The sequence below is a fragment of the Aedes aegypti genome, chromosome 1, assembly GCF_002204515.2.
Source record: "Aedes aegypti strain LVP_AGWG chromosome 1, AaegL5.0 Primary Assembly, whole genome shotgun sequence".
Lineage (NCBI taxonomy): Eukaryota > Metazoa > Arthropoda > Insecta > Diptera > Culicidae > Aedes > Aedes aegypti.
The window spans coordinates 145,539,516-145,561,432 of record NC_035107.1 but is presented as its reverse complement, the minus strand read 5'-3'; the positions used below and the strand labels follow the sequence as shown (position 1 = coordinate 145,561,432).

The following is a 21,917-nucleotide window of genomic DNA, read 5'->3' as shown; positions in this document are numbered from 1 at the left end:
TACTAATAAAGAAATTAAAAAAAAAAAAAAAAAAAAAAAAAAAAAAAAAAAAAAAAAAAAAAAAAAAAAAAAAAAAAAAAAAAAAAAAAAAGAACTGAAACCCTCACAGCTCAGCGAATTCTTAACGGATTCAAAATTTTTTGTCAGTTCACTGGCCCACATATCTAGTTTCTAGAAGTGGGCAGAGGAACTCGGAAATATACCTGTGGCCGGAGTTATTCCGGTGTTAATTTGCATAAATCATTAAGATTTGATATTCAACGTTATAAATTAAGAGTTTTGCACCGTTCAAAATTTACCGGATGTGGCCATTCGGATGTAATGCCCAGAAGAACCGGCTATAGATTTGTTGGATACTAAACCGTTTCAATTCTTGAACAGTAGAAATCAAACATTGTGCACTAAAATGCCTTCCCATAAGCTTTGCACAGATGTTCAGATACAAATTGGTAACTTTATCGTAAGTTTGAGGCGTACCGAGACCCTAAAATGGTCATTTGTAGGATTAATCTAATGCAAAACTGATAGTTATCCAATCGTTTCTCAAAAGGTTTACACTGATGCAATTTTCTTAAAATTACGCCATGTAGTGGCCACATTATAGCCGATTCCGGAAATTATCTGTGACATGAAATTTCCCTACCTTCAGGGGCACAAACGCACAGTACCCTTCTCACCCGACCTGACCAAGTGATCCACCGGAATAACTCCGGCCATATGAATATTTCCGTGTTCCTCTGTCCACTTCTAGAAACTAGATATGTGTGCCAGTATACTGACAAAAAATCATTTGAATCCATTAAGAATTCGCTGAGCGGTGAGGGTTTTAGAATTTTTGCTTTCACTCAGGCCTATACGGGATAATAAAGGCCTTCACTTAAAGAAGTTTTTGGATAACCGTAAATAATCGTTGATTTCAAAATTCGATAGGACGTATTTTATTGAGCCTGTTCGACACAAGTTACACATGGAGATCTGAACTTCTGAAGATTCTGAAGGCATTAACTCAAAGAAAATCACGTGAGTGTGAACCGTGTTGTTTTATCGTCAATAGATTACTGGTTACGTTTGTTGTTCATACGGCCAAGGCTCAGCGGAGTTCATGGATAACCGTAGATAGCTGTTGGACTCCAAATACTTTTGTTTGAGTCTGCTTGGGTGTGAACCTTCGAAAGATCTCTGCTTACGTTTGTAGATACGAAGGCCTTCACTCACAGAAGTTTTTGGATAACCGTTAAAAAATAAATTATTTCGAAACTTGATGGGCAAATCTTATTGAGCCGGTTTGGTTGTAAAACTTATTCTTTAACGTCAGAATGATCTGTAGGCCTTTACTCAAAAGAGTTCAATGATTATCGGAAAAACGTAAAACTTAGTTTACCATAACAGGCCTACAGGTATGTCCGAAATTCGAACATATCACACTTCCACACAAAAGTTCGGTATACAAGCATAACAAGCATGTGCGTATACAGCATGAAATAGATTCATCACTTCTTAGTGCCGTTTAGAAAATAGTTCTAGAAATAAAGTATGAAAAGAATAAACTTGTAACGATAACGTGCGATGGCATCTCCTTTGAAAAGGATCTTTCATACAGCGCAAAGGCAGATATTTTCCATGGATTCCCTGATGATGGAATCGAAAGGCACATCGAGAAGGATGACCCCAGCGTTCTGGCTACAGACGTAGTTGTAATGTTCATATCAGTTAAATGATTCTTTTAGTTTCATAGCAGCTTTTCACAGGCACCATGAAGGGTCTGAAAAGATCCGTTGTTAAGATTGAATCTGGAACGAAATGTCGAAAAGCTTTCGACATTAAATTCACAACTGAGTGGTCTTTTCAGTATCACAGAACTTGGAAAAGTGCATAAAGTTAAATAGTGGTAAATAGTTTTGAAAAATAAACTGCTAAATATCATTTATTCCGCTGAAAACATGAGATTGGAAAATTAAGCCATTCGAGCTGGATCCCAGTTTTGAAGATGATCTCAACAAGTTTATCGAGAACTGGGAATATCTTCATCTCATTCATTCATCAAATCTTTTGCGAGCAGTTGTTGATTAAAACAGTAGCCATTTGTAAAAATATGCATAAGAACAAGTAGGGTGGATCTGAATAGAATAAATTTAAGTAGAGTGGAATAGAATAGAATAGAATAGCACAGAATTAAATAAAGTCGAATGGAATAGAATATGACAGGATAGCCGATATATTAAATACTAATGAATTGTTTCCATAACATGATAAACACAGCATAGATAAGCTATGTGATGTTAGAGTGTTTCGATCAACTTTGATACAGTCATTGTTCAGCTATATTGATTTGTTTATATTACAACCAGAGTCTATGAATGGAGAGTTGCGCGAAGAGTAAAACCAAATCTACCTATCGAACTGTCAAACCGTCTACCTATCGAGAAGACCAGCAAAACAGATAGGGGCTGTTTTCGAAGATGAAGAAGAGCAACCATTCAAAGAAGTCTCTTCGCGCAACTCTCCATTCATAGACTCTGATTACAACTATACTTTGACCCGTTTTTAATGTCAGTCTGTACAATATGTGTACGTGTAAATGTTATGCAACTTGTTAAATTGAATGAAATAAGAACAACCGCAAAGGTGTAATGATTATGTATGCACATAACCGTTGATTATAGATGGAACGGAATTCTTTCCATACACTTCAAAAGGGCGTACCTAATAATCTGAGAGAGAGGAGACAGCTGGCTTAGATTGAACTTAGATTAGAACTGTCAACATGTCTAGATGATTTTCGATGATTTCACGTTTTAAAAAGTTGAATACTTAAATATAGTTGTGTGTTCGAAAACTGGTTTGATTTTTTTATATTCATATCCTTTTTCATTGTGAATAAGAAAAAGTTAATATGATTTTGACCAAAATAAGTTCATCTGACCGTTCCCAAAAATCAAATAAAAAGTCACAGAAGATAAGAAAACATGCCAACTGTCAGTGAGCTGTCTCTTCTCTCTTAGCTAATAATCATATTCAAGAATTATTCATACATTCAAATGCTTTGTAGTGTTTCCTAAAATGACTATCAGGCGTCAGATTGCCAGATATCATTTTTTGTGTATTGGCTGATTAGGAATAACTATGTACATTGATATATGACTTAAAAAAATAGTTAAAAAATAAAACTTTCAAAAATTTTATTACAGTTACGCTTTACAAAACAAATCACCTCCCTGGCACTGCATAATATGATTGTCTACAGCTTCAGATACGTGTTTTTTTTACGAAAAAGTGTCAATTTCTATAGAAATTTCAAACGTTGTCCATCCCACTGATGTAGATCAGTTGAAGAGGATGATCCTTATTATGGATCAAATCGACTCATATTATGGATCAGGACACTATAACAGCAATTTATCTACGAGGTAAACGAATGGTGCATTAGTGAAAGCATACGTTTTAGTGTTTCTTTCGGAAACGTCTTAATTTTGATTCATAACTGTGGTATGGTTTTCATTGACTCACAGTTGTGAATCAAGGCTTCTAGGAATATGGTAGATATTTTATTTTCTACAAACGGAAAAAAATATGCTTGAGCATATTATAATTGATTGCGATGCTTTATAGGACTATGATGCACGTCGGTAATAGTAGTTTACTGAACAAGTTGCAGAATAATGATTTTTACAGCACGAGTCGTAAATTTATCCTACGAGGCTTGCCGAGTAGGATAATTACGACGAGTGCTGTAAAAGTCAAGTTCTGCAACGAGTTACGTATAACATTTTTTGCAATTTCGTAGAAGACTACTTGAGGGTATCAGAAGTTGCATACACCATTATTTTACAATTTCTGAAAAATTGTTGTGTAATGATTCATTACGCAACTCAAAACAGTTGCGTAATGAAAAAAGCGTTGCGTAATGAATCATTACAGCACTGGTTTCAGTTGCGTAATGACAATTCCCGCACTGCATACTTCAGTGCAGGAAAGTAGGCCGTTTCATGACAGATTGGCGTGATTAAAAACAGCCTATTACGATGAGAAATTGCAAAAAATGTTTTCTGCATGAATGCACCACTATTTGATAAGATATTCTCCTTTTAATCCAACTTTGATCCATACTGTGCGCTACTCATAACTCTTGATGACTGTTCAAACAAGTTAAAGTGGCATACATGTGATTTCTATTATATAAACATCAAAAGGGTGTACCGTAAAAGTGGGTAACTTTGATAGTTTTTTCGGAGAAAACTTGAATATTTATGCATGCTGTTTCAAAGATTTACAATTTATATTTTTAAAACAAGTACTGACATCCTAGCTATCGATTACAGTCGATAGATTGGCAAAAGATTTATTTTGAATGGATTTATAATTTTTCATATAATCGAAAGTTGGTTTTCTGTTTCGGGGTAACTTCGATAATGGAGTGTGATTCGAACAAAATTGAATGAATAACGAACATTTGTAGGGCATTGCATATCTCTAGGCGTTTAACGTTATATGGAAATTTCTGACTTAGATTACAAAAATGGTCCCAGTTTGTGAATACACTTTTCGCTAAGAGATTTGAGACCGTATTCAAGTTCTATGATAACTAGGCTGTCAAAGATAAATGGCCAACTATTCAAAACTACATCAAATAGTGATCGTAGAACAGATTGTTTGTAAGCGTTTCAAAAATGCTGAAATTGTGTAATTTTTTTAAATTCGTATAAAAAGCCTAAAATGTTCTTGATTCAAATGAAAACCGCTCTTACATGAAGTGTCATACTAATATTCTTTAGTTTTGCATTCGTTTTGCTCAACTGATTAACAGAAATTATGATATTTCGATTAATATGTGGTGGGTTACGCACTATCAAAGTTACCCGCATTATCAAAGTTACCCCGTTTTACGGTAACTGAAAATTCTGACTAAGAAGGTGCAGAACAACGTCAAGAATCAACTGCCGACTGCCGTTTGGATGGTATATTTTTTCTTGCTAATAACGGCAATAGGGTAACGACTGTTTATTTCGTTCTTAAACGCTAACAGTTGGCGCCAGTTCATGTTGATAGACTATTGATGGGCTACATTATAGACACATTATTTTGATTTTTATAATTTAGTTTTGAATTTTTTAGAAGCATTTGAAAATTGACTTCTTATGCTTTGCCATGTAAAGAAATCGGAGATTCACGCATAGGGTCAACTGTGGTAATTGCCTCCGTCATCACGAATAGCGTCGGCAATGTACATGAACTTCAAACAGGCAAGCTAAATTGTATTTGTTGTTTTAAAATTACAAAAATTGCTTATTGTAGCCAATCGGATATTACATAGCCCATAACAGTATAAGGAGCATTGGATTATACAAGTTATTGAAGGAGGTCGTTGAAGCTGTTGTTGAGGTTGAATCCACTTATTATAACCATGGACCAATGCAGTAGAAATGTAAAAATGGTTCACGAACATCAAGATCGGCACTGCATTTTCAAACACAATGCTGTGTTCGAGAAGAATATCGCTGCCTGTAAATCTATTCGAAATCTGTACGGCGTGGACATATCCTCGACGTTGCGACTTGTTTCAAAACTACAGAAAAAATGTATCGACCTCCCGCCATTTACATCAATGAATGTTGCTTTATCAGCCAAACTATCAGCGAATCGTGTGCAGTCGGCATGCGTCATTATGCTTGAAAAGGTAAACTTCTTTTTTTAATTACTTTACTTACTTACTTCTTTTTTTCATTTGTGTAGTAGGCCTTGAACTGGCAGGACGTTATTTTCCTAACGACTGACATTTTTTTTCTCTTTTCTAGGTGAGAAAATTTTCAAGACCCATGAAAATTGGATTTGGTGTGTTTTGCCTGTGTGGTGCGGTAGTAGACGATTCTCTGTGTGGTGCGGTAGGAGGAATTCGAGAGCGGTTTGCAAGCTTGAAGCCGTTGTGAAACTGCCCGTTAGTTTGGCCCGTGGAAGGACTCTTTGTCGGGGGATATAATTCCTGTGTGGCGCGGAAGGAGTGTTCGCTTTGAATCATTGAAAATTGAAGCCCCCTTGGTTGCAGTTTGGTTCAGCTAAAGTTTGTTGAGTTTTTTTTTAATTTTATTTTTATATTTTTCTATTGTTTTAAATTATTATACTAATATTTTATACTAATTGTTGAATTTCCATCATGGAAACTGATGATGGGGTCAAAAGAAAACTTTCTACTTAATGATCCCTCTTCATGGAATAAATCCTTTCGGTAAAAGTTTATCCGTCTAGTTTTCCTGGATCTTTTGTAGGTTACTTTCGTAAGAAAGAGAAGCCTATCCATGTTTTATTGATCTCTTCTGAGATATACAAATTGTACACGTCCGTTGAAGAAATTAAAAAAAATCTCTGGACGAATTGCGTGATTTTTTTGATCAAAAATGTAAATTTCGCGTGAGACTTCATTATCCAAAGCTCATGCATTGTGATAAATGTCTTCTTTTTGGACACACTTCAAAGTTTTATTCAAACAAACAGATGTGTTCTAAATGTGGAGAACCTCATCAGTCATCCGAGCGTAATAAAATCTCGGATCTTTGTTTTTATTGTAAACAAAAGCACAACTCTTTGAAAGAATGTGTTGTTTATATTCACCATCAATCTAAATTCAATCAAAAAAATAGGTATAAAAGTCTATTGTCCTACGCTGAAATATCAAAATCCACTGATAATTTTTCATCTCCCAATTCATTTGATATTTTGCACGATGATGTTGAGAATGAACCATAACAAAATTTGAATAATTATGTTTACAAACCTCCTAGTAAAAGGAAAAGAATTTCTAATAAATCTTTAAACAACCATAATTTGTTTTATGAACCTCAACCATCTACTTTTTTTGATATGAATTTCCCTCCCCTTAGTGCATCCGTTCCCTTCAATAATATTCCTGGATTTCAAAGAATTGATGCTACTTATTCAATTAACAAAAATGATCAATATTCGAACAATACTTCAAGTGACAAAGCAATGAAAGCTCTAATCAATCAATTTGAATATTTTTGAAGAAATTGTAGATTTCTTGGGATTAAGAGATTTTAGAAAAAAAAAAATCAAATTGATTTTACCATTATTGGCCTCTCTTTTACATAAATTGAATTCATTTGTTTCCCTCATTTCTTCTCTATTATCGTTCTAATGGCTTAATCAATTCCAAGAAATTACACTTTTTACAATGGAATTGTCGTAGTATTATTCCTAAAATTGATAGATTAAAAGTTGTTTTGAGTAATTTCGATGTAGATGTGTTTTGTTTAAATGAAACGTGGTTAGGTACAGCTAGATTTTTCCGTATCCCTAAATATAATATTATTCGAAAAGATAGAGATTCATCATTTGGTGGAGTTTTAATTGGAATTCAATAAGTTCCTCCGTCCATTGATTACAAAACTGATTCAATTAACTACTTTCCTGAACTTTGTCATCCATTTTCAATAGCTGAATTTGACACGGCTTTATCAATAACCAAAAATACCGCTCCAAGTATTGACTAAATTAAATTTATCGTATTAAATAATTTACCATACGAAGGAAAACTTCATCTTTTATATCGAAAGTAATGCTAATGCTTTCTTTTGTCAAAATATTATTCCTTTTGAAAGGCGTTTCAAACCTGGTAGAGATCCAGCATTTGCTGGTCAGAGGGCCGGCTCCAAAGGCATGTTTGCGTAAATGATTAGAACGTATGATTTTAAATTGCCTTGAATTATGGCCTGAGGACAATTATATTTTTTCATCTTCTCAATTTGGATTTAGAAGAGGTCGAGGTACTCGGGTTGTATCGCACTTTTAACTTCGCAAATCCAGCTTTCATTCAATCAAAAGCAGTATATTGTGTCAACATTCCTGGTGGTTTCTCGAGCTTATAATTCTGTTTTGATTGATTTATCATACAATAAAATGCATAATTTGAAAATTCCAAATTTAATATCAAATTTTGTGTGCAATTCATTTTCTAATCTAATCTAATCTAATCTAAGCGCTTGCACAGCCAATATTGAAAAGCATCTTGTCAGTATTAATATTTGCAGAATATCAGCGATATGATACAAAAATTAAAATGGCCAGGCCCACTGTGCACACTTTGGGGTTGAAGACAATTGAAACAATCATGACAATTAGGTTATTTACGCATGAATAAACTAATAGACAAAAAAATTCAATTCAAGAAAAGAAGAAACGGGGACAACCGTACCAACCGTTTCAATTCAGGGTTAGTGTTAATATCGTTGGGGGTGGCGTTGCTAAGAAAGTTAATGCACAATGGAGCAACAATGGAGCATTGTTGTTCTCCTGGGTTGGGACATAGGCATTTGTTCCTCATGTCCTGGCTCAAGAGCCTTGGTTTAAGCGCCTTTGCTCGCTCTCTGAAACTTGATTAAAACTTATGTTGCCCCTTTCCCGCAATAAAGAAACCAAATATAAATCTTGATTCATCTGACCAAATATGAGACCATGTGTGCAATTTGAACAAAAGTTGAGTATTAAAAACGATCTCACCGAATTTCAGTAGTATACCGCCGTCTTGTGTGTTTGTACTCCTGGATTGTGGATCCCGCTGTTACCATCTGTTGCGGAAAAGTCAGCAAAAACAGCATTTTTCACTTCTAGGGGCCTTGTCTATTGGTGCTTATTGTCGTCTGCTTTGAGTGTACTCGGACGCCAAGATTCACAATAAATTTTGCTTCTTGTTGATCCACAAGCCAACGCAACTTCCTTCGACTGAACTCGGGCTCACACATTGATGAAAGTTCGGCAGCAGGAAAAACAGCAGCGCTTGAAAAATCTTCTCACTAAGAACAATTTGTATCACTGCTTGATGCACACACTTTAATATTAGACTTCATAAGGTAATAAATGCAACAAACAACCAAATAATAAAAATTACAAAAAATAGAAAATTATTGAATTTGACGGACGGATTTTTTTTCGCGTCCTTTGTTAAGCACAGCACGCTTCGATCAAATTTTGTATGCAAATCATGAATTTTTATCATAATGGTAAATAGAAAATAATTCGTTATAGTTATTTCGGCCTACCACAGGGATCTTGTTTAAGTCCTTTTTTGTATAATATGGATAATGCCATTTCTATCAGTGGCAAAAATAGAGAAATTATAAGACATTTTATGCAACGTGCCCTGAGCAATATTGATATGTGGGCTCATGAAAATGGTTTTTCTTTTTCTTGAGCTTGAGCTTGGGCCGCCCGTGGTTGCTACTCCAGTATCGCCAGATCAGCTGCACTTACACAAGGAACCAACCAGATGACTGCTTGGGACTAACAGACACCCTCAGTGTATAAGTGCTGGTGATCTTTTTATTTTTAGGCAACAATGGTGCCTGCCACGCCAGAATGCAGACCAATGAGGGGAAGGGGAAGGAATTGATGATACATTTAACTGGCTCCCACGGTTGACCGTATATATCACTGCGTCAACGCCAGTTCATGCGGGAAGGGTGAAAGGGTGGGATAATTTTTAGGGCAGAGAGGCTTGCTGGTTTGGTTAGCAGACTGCCAATGTATCAGGCGTAAAGGAAAGCATGCTTTTATGATGAACGAATGGAAGCGTAGGGAAACGGTTTATTTCTGTCCGTCTCGGGTTCTAGCAAATGCTATGAACTGTGATAGATAACATCAACTAAGTGTGGTAGATAGAAGCAAGTGAAAGATACAACTACAAAGTACGAGAAAAGGGACGGGCCTGGGATTGAACCCATGACCTTCTGCTTATGAAGCAGAAGAGGTAGCCATTAGACCACCAACCCCGTCAAGAAAATGGTTTTTCTTTTTCTGTTCAAAAACCAAAATATATAATAGTTTCGAGAAAATATCCGACTTATTTAATTCATTTATATTTAAGTGGTATGGAAATTTAACAAGATGATGAATATAAATATCTTGGTATTTGATTTGATTTTAAACTGAACTGGAATGCTCATATTAAATATATTCAAAAAGTTTGTTCAAAAAGAATAAACTTTTTTCGTACAATTACAGGGACTTAGTGGGGCGCAAATCCTTCTGATTTAATTACACTTTACAAAACTACTATTCGTTCAGTAATGGTTGTTATACATTTGGGAGCGCTGCACGTACATATTTTGTCAAACTTGAAAAACCACAGTTTCGTTGCTTGAGAATTTGTTTGAAACTTATGAGTTCAACACATACTCAATCACTAGAAGTTCTTGCTGGCATATTACCACTGAAAATTCGTTTTCAAGAATTAAATTGCAAATTTGTGATGTTTTGATGTTTTTCGAACGATCATCCTCTTATTGATATTTCGAAATCTTTATTTGATATTAATCCTACGAGTAAAATGTTAGATTCATTCATTCATTGCTCAACAGAAAATATTGAACCAATTCCTACGTATGCCTTTAATAATTCAAAAATTTCTATTTATTCATACAAACCATTAATTGACTTGTCTCTATTCTATGAAATGAAACAAATTCCAAAATTTCGCTATTCTCATTTTGCTAACATTTTATTCGAACGCAAATTCAATGGAATTACTCCCGCACAATGTTTTTATACTGATGGTTCATTAATTGACGGCATCGCAGGTTTTGGTGTGTATAATTTATTTTCTGGACATTTTTTTAAATTGATATCTCCTTGTTCTGTTTTTCAACTGAATTAATTGCTATTTACTTTGCGTGCAACTTTATTAAAGATTGTACACCAAATATTTATATTGTTTGTTGGGATAGTTTGAGTTGATTCCAAGCTTTAAATACTTTTTAAATTTCAACTTCACAATTCACCATATTATATTGATCATGAAAAAATTATTACTAGAACTTTGTTCTCGAGGATTTATCATTAAATTTGTTTGGATTCCTGTTCATTGTAACATTTATGGGAATGAACAGGAAGATACGCTTGCTAAATTTTGTGTTCATAATGGAATAATTTACAGCCGTAACATATTTCCTTCTGAATTTTATCCAAAATTTAAAGTTCAATCTCTTTTGGATTGGCAAACGTGTTGAAATTCGTGCGATATAGGACTTTGGACGTTATCATTCTATTTGTCCGAAAGTAAATTATTTTCCATGGTTCAGAAATATGCCAGCAAGTAGAAATTTTATTTGCTCTTTTTCGAGATTGATGTCAAACCATTATATTTGTAACAGCCATTTGTTTCGCATCAACATAAAAGATTCTAATTTATGCGATTCTGGGGAATTTTATGAAGACATCGATCATATAGTATTTCAGTGTGACAAATTCATTACTCCAAGAAATAAATTAATCAACAATATAGTAAATTTGGATCAACCTATTCCAAAATGGTATCATGTAATGAAACTTTTGTTTCAGTATATAAATGAGATCTCATGTTTGGTTTGATACCCTTTGTGCTTTTTTTACGTTTATTTTCAGATGTTACGTTGGATTCGATGTTGGTTCTCTCCCTCACTAGCTTTCGATGACACTCCTTACTTAACGCCGATTGTTGTGTTTCAAGATTACGGCTTCCAATGATTTCCAATGAAAATAACTCAAAGGGGTTTTTCCCTCTTTCAATTTTTTTGTAAAAAAAAAAATAAATACACAAATAACAGGTAAACTTCCAGATAAAGCCCTGGACACAGCAGACTTAATCAAGATATATTGACGCATATATTGAGATTTTCGGTATTCCAATCCTCGTAGTAATTAAATTAATTAACCCATTACGCGTAGAAAAAGGTGAATAAATTATTGGTGAAATTATGAAAAAAAAATCCACGTGCTCGACCAGGGATTCGAACAAAGGACTCTTCTATACTAGAAGCGCGCCTCACCAACTAAGCTACCGAGCCACTTGGTGACCCAGTCACTCAGAAGGTTACAAGTTTCGGAAGTTTTTAAAAATACCTAAAACAATAAAACCCCAGACAACCAGAAGTCGCAAAAATGTTCACATAATAACTCGTACAAATTACATCAAACCCGCAAAACACGGTGGATAAAATCGTCAGATTGATGAGATGCTCGCATAAAACGCGTTTTTTAGTTCATTTGAACATTTTGTTTGTCCCGTATATTCCACTTTTTTACGTAGATGGCCTTTTATCGACATCTCATAAGTGAAATTTTGATTTCGTTATACGTACATTTTGGTTGTCTGGGACAGAACCGTAAAACGATGTAACTTTGATAGTTTTTTTTCCAAGAAAACTTGAATATTCATGTATGCTGTTTCAAAAAATTACAATTTATATTTTTAAAACAAATTCGCTATCGATTGCAGAGATTTATTTTGAATGGATATATAATTTTTTAGTATAATCGAAAGTCGGTTTTCTGTTCTGGGGTTACTTTGATAATGGAACAAAATTGAGTGAATTACGTAACATTTATAGGGCGTTGCATATCTCTAGGCGTTTAACGTAATATGGAAATTTCTGACTCAGATTACAAAAATTGTCCCAGTTTGTTCACTAAGAGATTTGAGACCATATTCAAGTTCTATTATAACTAGGCTTTTAAATATAAGTGACGAACTTTTCAAAACTACATCAAATAGTGATTGTAGAACAGATTGTTCGTAAACGTTTCGAAATTGCTAAAGTTGCATCAATTTTTAAAATTCGTACATTTAGTCTCAAATGTTCTCGATTCAAATGAAAAAAGATGACATGAAGTGTCTTACTAATATTCTTTACATTTGCATTTGTTTTGCTTAACTGATTAACAGATATTATCTTATTTCGTTTAGTATGTGGTGGGTCCCACACTATCAAAGTTACCCGCATTATCAAAGACACCCCGTTTTACGGTACTTCTCAGTGAGTAGAAAAAACGGTACTTTTTAGTATTCCTAAAACAGTACATTTCATTACCATTTTTTCTACTATTGGTCCCTTTTCGATCCTTGTTTGAACTCGAGCCATCGATTTTTCCTTGGACCCGTTAGTGGAAGCTAGCGGTGGTAATCCTTCTTGGACACCGTCTAGGGAAAATAAACCTCTTAGAAGGTTACTTCTTCTTCCGTTTATTCACTGAACATTGAACATGGATGCAACCACGAAAAAAGCAAGGGTGAATCTCTGAATTCACAACTTCCTTATAAAAAGCTGTGTTTAAAAACTGGCACTAAACGTGGTAAAAATGGAAGAAAAGACGTTTATCCAGAATGCGCGCTTCCATCCAAGGGTGAAATGGTTAATGTTGATAATTGCATCGAAATGAGCAATTAATTCGATGCATTAGACAAATTTTTCGCACATAAAATCGAAGCATCCCCTAGTCCAGGCTCTTTGATTCAAGTGAGGAAACAAAGAGTGCCGCCTATCGTGGTCAGTTGTTCCGAATTTGGGGGATTTAGGCAGGAGATCTTGAACTCCATTATGAGAATCAAGGTCTTTTTCCAAATTGCAAAGGAGACTGTCGCGTTTTGCCGGATCTTAAAGACCGCGAACTTCTTCTCAAACATCTTGAAGAGAAGATGCGCATATTTATTTTACTTATAACGACAAAACTGAACGTTTGTTCAAAGTTGTTTTGAAAGGTCTCTCAAGTGACTATAAGTCACCTGAAAAAATCGAAAAAGGAATAAATGCTTTACTTGGATTTTACCCAGTCCAAGTAATCATTATGAAAAAGAGAATCTGGCATTGTTCGGAAAGGGCTTTCTCAAGAATATTATTTAGTTCACTTCAATAGAAGTGATCTAAATCATATTAAAGCTTTAGAAAAAGCAATACTGTTTGACATGGGAATATTTCCAAAAACCAGCACCCCACTCAGTGCCGTCGGTGCCAAAAGTGGGGTCATGAAACAAAACATTGCCGCATGAATGATAAATGCATGATTTGCGGAGGTTCTTCTCATGCTAAGGACGTCTGTCCGGTGAAGGAAGATACCGATAAGTTCATATGCGCTAATTGCGGGGGCAATCATAAGTAAAATTTGTGGGCTTGTCCTTCGCGTAGGCAAGTCGTCGAGGCTCGTGCCAGGCAGAAGAACAGTAATATCCGTTACGATAACGGTCGTTTCCGGAATTTCCCTGGTAGAGTATCGAACAATGCTCATTTTTCAGTCAACGATCGCTTGATTAAGAATCATACCCATCAGGAAGATTATAATCATGCGCATTCACAAACTAATTTTAATCCGTCGGGTAGCCGTTCGAATCTTTAAATTTCGAATGTATTTACCCAAGGAAAATCCTTCGTCGATATCGTAGCAGGTAATTTCAACGCCTCCCCCATTCATGCTATGAGTACCCATTCTACTTGTTTCAAATCAAATGAAAAAAAAAACCCTACCGCCACAGGTAACATCTACTCCGCCTCTTCGTCTACCGAAAATTCTAACGGAAAATCATCACTTCAAGTGTTATGTCTCCCTCTAAATTTTTTGCTAATTGAACAATTGAATCAAATGATTGATGCAATGTTCAGAGCCACCACTATGACTGAAGCAGTCCAAGTTGGTGTAAAATTTACTAATCAAATTGTTAAATAATATAAATAAATAATAATTTAAATATTTTAAATTGGAATGCTCGTTCTTTGAATGGTAAAGAGCACGAGCTGCTTAATTTGTGCATATAGCAGTTATTACTGAAACATATTTAAAACCTGGATCTAAACTAAAATAAGATCCTAACTTTTTTGTTTATCGCAATTCTACTTGATGGGGCATGTGGGGGAGTTGCAATCATCATTCATAGGCGTATAAAACATCAACTGTTTTCGTCATTTCAAACTAAAGTTTTTGAAACTTTAGGTGTTTCAGTTGAAACACAGCTTGGTAAATATACTTTCATAGCTGCCTATTTGCCTTTTCAATGCTCTGGATAGCAATTTAATTTGCTCCAAAGTGACTTGCCAAACATCGGTCATGAAATAATTCTCAAAGTAATTCCAACGGCAGAATTTTATTTGATGAGTGCTCTTCAGGATATTTCTCAATTCAATACCCTGATAGCCCTACAGGTATTTCCTCTTCTAAAAATCCATCTACGATTGATTTGGTCTTAACCGACTCTAGTGATCTTTGTAGCCAATTAGTTACTCATGCTGATTTTGATTCTGATCATGTCCCTGTTACATTACAAATATCCCATGAAGCGATTCTCAATCCTATCAGCTCCACTTTCAATTATTTTCGAGCCGACTGAAATATATTGACTCTAATCTTGATGTTGGCATTTCTTTACAAACAAAACTTGATATTGACAATGCTCTTGAAACTTTAACAAATTCCATTGTTGAAGCCAGGAGCATTGCAATTCCAAAATTTGAATCCGTGATTATAGACGATGATCTCAAACTCTTGATCCGTCTTAACCCGTATAGGCCTGAGTGGAAGCAAAAATACTGAAACCCTCACGGCTCAGAGAATTCTTAACGGATTCAAATGATTTTTTGTCAGTTCATTGGCCCACATATCTAGTTTCTAGAAGTGGCCAGAGGAACTCGGAAATATTCCTGTAGCCGGAGTTATTCCGGTGGGTCACTGGGTCAAGTCGAGTAAAAAAGGGCTATTTTTTAGGACATGCAAAGTTACCTTCATTTATTTGCAATGGCAATCATTTTAATTTGCATAAATCATTAAGAATTGACATTCAACATTATAAATGAAGAGTTTTGCACCGTTTAAAATATACCGGATGTGGTCCTTCGGACGTAGTGCCTGGAAGTACCGGCTATAGATTTGTTGGATACTAATTCGTTTCAATTCTCGAAAAGAAGAAATCAAACATAATTGTGCACTTTATTGCATTCCCATAAGCTTGTCACAGATGTTCAGATACAAATTGGCCACTTTATCGTAAGTTTGAGGCGTCTCTGGACCCAAAAATGGTCATTTGTAGGATAAATCAAATGCAATACTCATAGTTATTCAATTCAATCGTTTCTCAAAAGGTTTACACTGATGCAATTTTCTTAAAATTCCGTCATGTAGTGGCCACATTATAGCGGATTCCGGAAAAAAATCTGTGACTTGAAATTTGCCTACCTCAAGGGGCATATACGCACAGTACCCTTCTCACCCGACCTGACCCAGTGATCCACCGGAATAACTTTGACCACAGGAATATTTCCGCGTTCTTCTGTCCACTTCTAGAAATAAGATATATGTGCCAGTATACTGACAAAAAATCATTTGAATCCATTAAGAATTCGCTGAGCGGTGAGGGTTTTAGAATTTTTACTTTCACTCAGGCCTATACGGGTTAAAAAAATCGATAATATGAAAGCTCCTGGCGATGATGAAATTTTCTACATCCTCATCAAGAAACTTCCAGAAAGTAGCTTATCATTCTTGGTTGATACATTTAATAAATGTTTTCAATTAGCATAGTTTCCTGACAAATGGAAAAATGCTAAGGTTATACCAATTTTAAAACCAGATAAAAAAACTTCAGAAGCTTCTAGCCATCGTCCAATCAGTTTGCTTTCCTCCATCAGTAAACTTTTTGAAAAGGTTATTTTGAACAGAATGATGGCCCACATCAACGAAAATTAAATTTTTGCCAATGAACAGTTCGGATTCCGCCATGGCGAATGTCCATTTACGTGTAACAAATTTGATCCGTTCCAAAAAATCTGAAGGCTATTCTACTGGTCTTGGTCCTCTGGACATAGAAAAAGCATTCGACAGTGTTTGGCTGAAGGCTTGATTGTAAAATTAAAAAACTTTAATTTTCTAACATACATTGTTAGAATAATTCAAAGTTATCTATCAAATCGTACACTTCAGGTTAATTGTCAGAACTCCTGGTCTGAAAGACTTCCTGTAAGAGCTGGTGTTCCTCTATAGGCAGCATTTTGAGACCAATATTATACAATATGTTCACAACTGATTTACCTGAGTTACCTCAGGGATGTCAAAAAATCCTCGTTAGCGCCAAAGGACGAAGCCCGAGTGTTATCTGTAGTCGATTGCAAAAAAGTTTGGATATTTTTTCTTCATACTTGCAAAAATGGAAGATTTCTCCTAATGCTTCCAAAACTCAACTAATAATATTCCCACATAAACCATTTGAAACCTTCACGACATGTCTTCAGACATGTTGTCACGATGAGAGGGGTTCCAATAAATTGGTCAGGTAAAGTTAAGTATCTAGGGCTTATGCTAGATAAGAATTTAACTACCAAAAATCACATTGAGGGCATTCAAGCCAAATGTAACAAATATGTAAAATGTATCTATCCCCTTATTAACAGAAAATCAAAACTTTGCCTTAAGAATAAGCTTTTGATCTTCAACCAGATTTTCAGGCCTGCCATGTTGTGTGCTGTACCAATATGGACTAGCTGTTGTAATACCTGGAAGAAAGCTCTGCAGAGAATTCAAAATAAAATTTTGAAAATGATTCTGAAGCTTCCTCCCTGGTATAGTACCAATGAGTTACAGTTGACCTTCAGCCTTTTCGATTGTTGCTACCAAGTCCAAAACTAACCTGTGCTGCCATGATTTTCTGTCGGGACAGAATCAGCTCACATTTCGGACACCTACAATTTCGGTAGGTGCAATTTTTCTTGTGACCACGTAATCCTGATATCACTCCGTGATTTCGACAGCGTGCACATTTCGGTATCCTTGACGTTTGAACACTGTTGCAAAAAGAACTCGCTTTCGCCACGGAACTGGAACTAACGACACCGGATTTGGCAATTGCACCGACACTTCCTTCTACGACCTCTCCAGCACTGTTAGTTCGTTTTCTGCCATTGCCGTCGTCACACTTGAGTAGATTGCTAACGGATAACATTTCACCCACAACCGAACGAGGATTGAAACGCGTCACGTGTTTCTCCTAGCAACTTCCGAAACCGTTCGACGCTGAAATGCTACTGAAGAATGTGGCGGTCAGCAGCATCCAGAGCATGGCAGCTCGCCTCGATTTGGCCGCAGAACGCGCTCGGAAAATCCATCTTCGTGTAGCATCCCTAAAATAAATATCCATTTTCCTTGGTTTGTACCAATATTGACATCTGTATTTTGTTGCACATGTTTCGTTGCGGTGCGGAGAATGATCGAGGGGAAAATCACAGCGTAATGGAAAAGTGTATGACAGCGATACCCGTTCTCTTAGGTGGGTGGCTAAAGTTTTTACAAAGACAAAAAATGTTCTGAAACACGCCAGTAGTGAGAGCGGTGATTGGTTCCAAGCTTGTTTCTTTTGTGATAATATGCAATGTGGTAAGCAGGGCAACCTCTGAGGACTCAGTTAATGATATGGTTGCTGAACACACGTCCCAAGTAACAAAATGAACAGGAATATGCAGAATTTTATTTGATGAGTGCTCTTCAGAATATTTCTCTATTCAATACCCTGATAGCCCTACATGTTTTTCCTCTTTCAGAAACCCATCTACGATTGATTTGGTCTTAACCGACTCTATTCATCTTTGTAGCCAACTGATTACTCATGCTGATTTTGATTCTGATCATGTCCCTGTTACATTTCAAATATCCCAAGCGATTCTCAATCCTATCAGCTCCACTTTCAATTATTTTCGAGCCGACTGGAATATATATGACACATATTTTGTCTCTAATCTTGATGATAACATTTCTTTACAAACAAATCTTGATATTGACAATGATCTTGAAACTTAACAAATTCCATTGTTGAAGCCAGGAGCATTGCAATTCCAAAATTTGAATCCGTGATCATAGACGATGATCTTAAACTCTTGATCCGTCTTAAAAACGTAAGGAGAAGGCAATTTCAACGCACTCGCGATCCTGCTATAAAAATTACATGGCAGGATTTGCAGAAAGAAATCAAGAAACGTTTTGCACAATTAAGAAACAAAAATCGCCATGGACATTCCACCACTCATCAACCTTTCCGTGTAACAAATTTGATCAGTTCCAACAAATCTGAAGGCTATTCTACTGATCTTGCTCTTCTAGACATAGAAAAATCATTCGACAGTGTTTGGCATGAAAGTTTGATCGTAAAATTAAAAAACTCAAATTTTCCAACATACATTGTTAGAATAATTCAAAGTTATCTGTCAAATCGTACACTTCAGGTTAATTATCAGAAATCCAGATCTGAAATACTTTCTGTAAGAGCTGGTGTTTTGGGACCAATATTATACAATATTTTCACAATTGACTTACCTGAGTTACCTCAGGCATGTCAAAAATCCTTGTTTGCGGATGATACAGGCCTCTCCGCCAAAGGACAAAGCCTGCGTGTCATCTGTAGTCGATTGCAATTTCTTTATACTTGCAAAAATGGAAGATTTCTCCTAATGCTTCCAAAACTCAACGTATAATATTCCCACATAAACCAAAAGCTTATTATTTGAAACCTTCAAGTAGACATGTTGTCACAATGAGAGGGGTTCCAATAAATTGGTCAGATAAAGTTAAGTATCTAGGGCTCATGGTAGATAAGAATTTAACTACCAACAATCACATTGAGAGCATTCAAGCAAAATGTAATAAATATGTAAAATGTCTCTATCCTCTTATTTAATAAAAAATCAAAACTTTGTCTTAAGAATAAGCTTTTGATCTTCAAACAAATTTTCAGGCCAGCCATGTTGTATACTGTACCAATATGGACTAGCTGTTGTAATACCAGGAAGAAAGCTCTGCAGAGAATTCAAAATAAAATTTTGAAAATGATTCTGGAACTTCCTCCCTGGTATAGTACCAATGAGTTACATAGAATATCCAATGTTAAAACATTGGAACAAATGTCAAATAAAATAAATAATGATTTCAGGCAAAAATCGTTACAATCTTCTATTGCCACGATTTATGCGTTATATGTTTAGGTTAAGTAGTTAAAAACTTTTTTTTCTCTTATAAGCAGGTGAAATCAACACACCTGTAAAAAATCTGAACTGCTACGGCAAATGAAATGCAATATATTGTTAACAATATGTTAATAAAATCTTAAATTTGTTTTACCAAATTAGGATGATAGTGTTTTCTAATAACACAGAACACCTAGATATAAGAAATGAATTAATGTTTGAAATGATACTAATAAAGAAATTAAAAAAAAGATAGACGATTTATCATGGGAAGGCAAACGAACGAGGGTAGTGTTAGATAAACTGCAGAACGGTTGAGATTAAATGTTTTTGATTTAATGAAGTTACTACTATTAAAATTTGTTACACACGATGATTTACAATCTAGATGTTCTATGTTAGACAACACTATCATCCTTATAGCCTGATTTGCTACTGAAAAGGAATCGCTGAAGACATTTCTCGCCGATTCCTTGCAGAAATTTTCTACAGCGACTCCCATTTGAAGTGACAGTTCTTTTCAACTGCGTACTGCGATCAGAAAAAAGGCGTATGCTTGATCGATTCCTTGAAGAAATTTCCCATGCGTCAAGATAGGCCGAGAAATTACTTGTCAGCAGCGAATTAGGCTTATTTCATAAATCAAATTTAAGATTTTACTAAAATTTTGTCAACAACATTTTACATTTCATTTGCCGTAGCAGTTCAGATTTTTACAGGTGAGGATTTTACCTGCTTATAAGAGAAAAAAACGCTTTAAATTTACTTATTCCTGGTATTACAACAGCTAGTCCATATGGTACAGTATACAACATGGCTGGCCTGAAATATTTGTTTGAAGATCAAAAGCTTAATCTTAATGCTTGCAAAGAATCGATTTTTTTTAACAGTGTAAGTGGACTAGAGACATTTCTTACATATTGTTTTACTATACATTTGGCTTGAATATCGCCCTCATGCATGCGATTTTAAAGGTTAAATTCTTATATAGCATGAGCCCTAGATATGTACTTAACTTCATCTGATCAATAGGGTAACGACTGTTTATTTCGTTCTTAAACGCTAACTGTTGGCGCCAGCGGCAAAAAGTTCAGGCAACAACCTTTTGAACATTCAGTTTCCTTCACTGGCCGCCGAGCGGCGACACTGTTGTTTGTATTCTACTGACTGATCGCACTACGCTGGATTCTCAAATTTCTCAAACTTTCAACACAAGCGCATGGAAGAATGGTAGTCGGAGAACTGTCAAAACGTATGGAAAATAATGAAATACGTAAATTACTTGTAATTAGGAAACTGGATCAAAAAAGTAGTGATTAGAAATCAAGTGTAAAGTGAATACATAACTTTTTGTGTTTAGTTCATTTTCCGTGGTGCTTTTTTTGCTTCGAGATTTAGATTTTACTACCACTGAAAAAGAGCCATCTTTTTTTTTCAGTTTTGAATATCACCCTATTGCGAAAAAACACTGCTTTGTACAGTTTACCTGATTAACTATGTTACTTTGACAATACTGATGCCGTCGTAATGTTGTATCCTCAAGCTTTAAAGTTGTTTGTAAGATATTTCAAAGCGTTAAAGACAGACTGCACTGAAGTTTTATATTTATATTTATTTATTTATTTATTTATTTATTTAACATATATTTATTTATTTATATTTATTTATTTATTTATTTGACACCGTCTTGGATTCCTTTAATATCCCACATACTGTTCTTATTATCTTAATCTTAATTTTACGTTTAAAAATCGTCTTCGACCTGTTGTAATCAAATTGATCGTTCACAACATTGAAGCACTAGATGCAACTAGTGGAGGGACTGTTTTGTCCGTAACTGGTGCGGTGTGCACCCGTCGTTAAGAGACATCTTCCACGTAAATTTCGGCTCGGTGCAAAGAACATTACATCGTTGAGAAGAACAAAGCAGTCAATGTTTCCGGTTATGAGGTCAAATACGAACATTTTTGTTTCAGCTTAGTTCGTCTTCGTGAAAGATCGATCAGTTTGCAGCGGCTCTCATAATGAGGAAGATTTTGCGGATCATTCCATGGAAGCGACTTGAGGGCGTAACTTAACACTGTACTTTCTCAATGTGAATTTCCAGTGTTGTATGGTAAGGCGACTAAACACAAGCAGCATGTTCCAGAATGCTACGCACCAAAGAGC

At 35.4% G+C, this 21,917-nt stretch overlaps 1 protein-coding gene across 1 annotated transcript in view; it reads right to left on the bottom strand.

The window, feature by feature from the left end:
• The window catches only part of LOC5565262 (doublesex- and mab-3-related transcription factor A2), a 29,833-nt gene extending 12,004 nt beyond the window's left edge, over positions 1-17,829 (bottom strand). The window contains exon 1 of the mRNA XM_001649562.2: positions 17,426-17,829. Coding sequence (XP_001649612.2) covers positions 17,426-17,737 — 312 coding nt within the window. The 5' untranslated portion in view covers positions 17,738-17,829. The remainder of the gene's footprint in view (positions 1-17,425) is intronic.
• Positions 17,830-21,917: the final 4,088 nt, after the last annotated feature.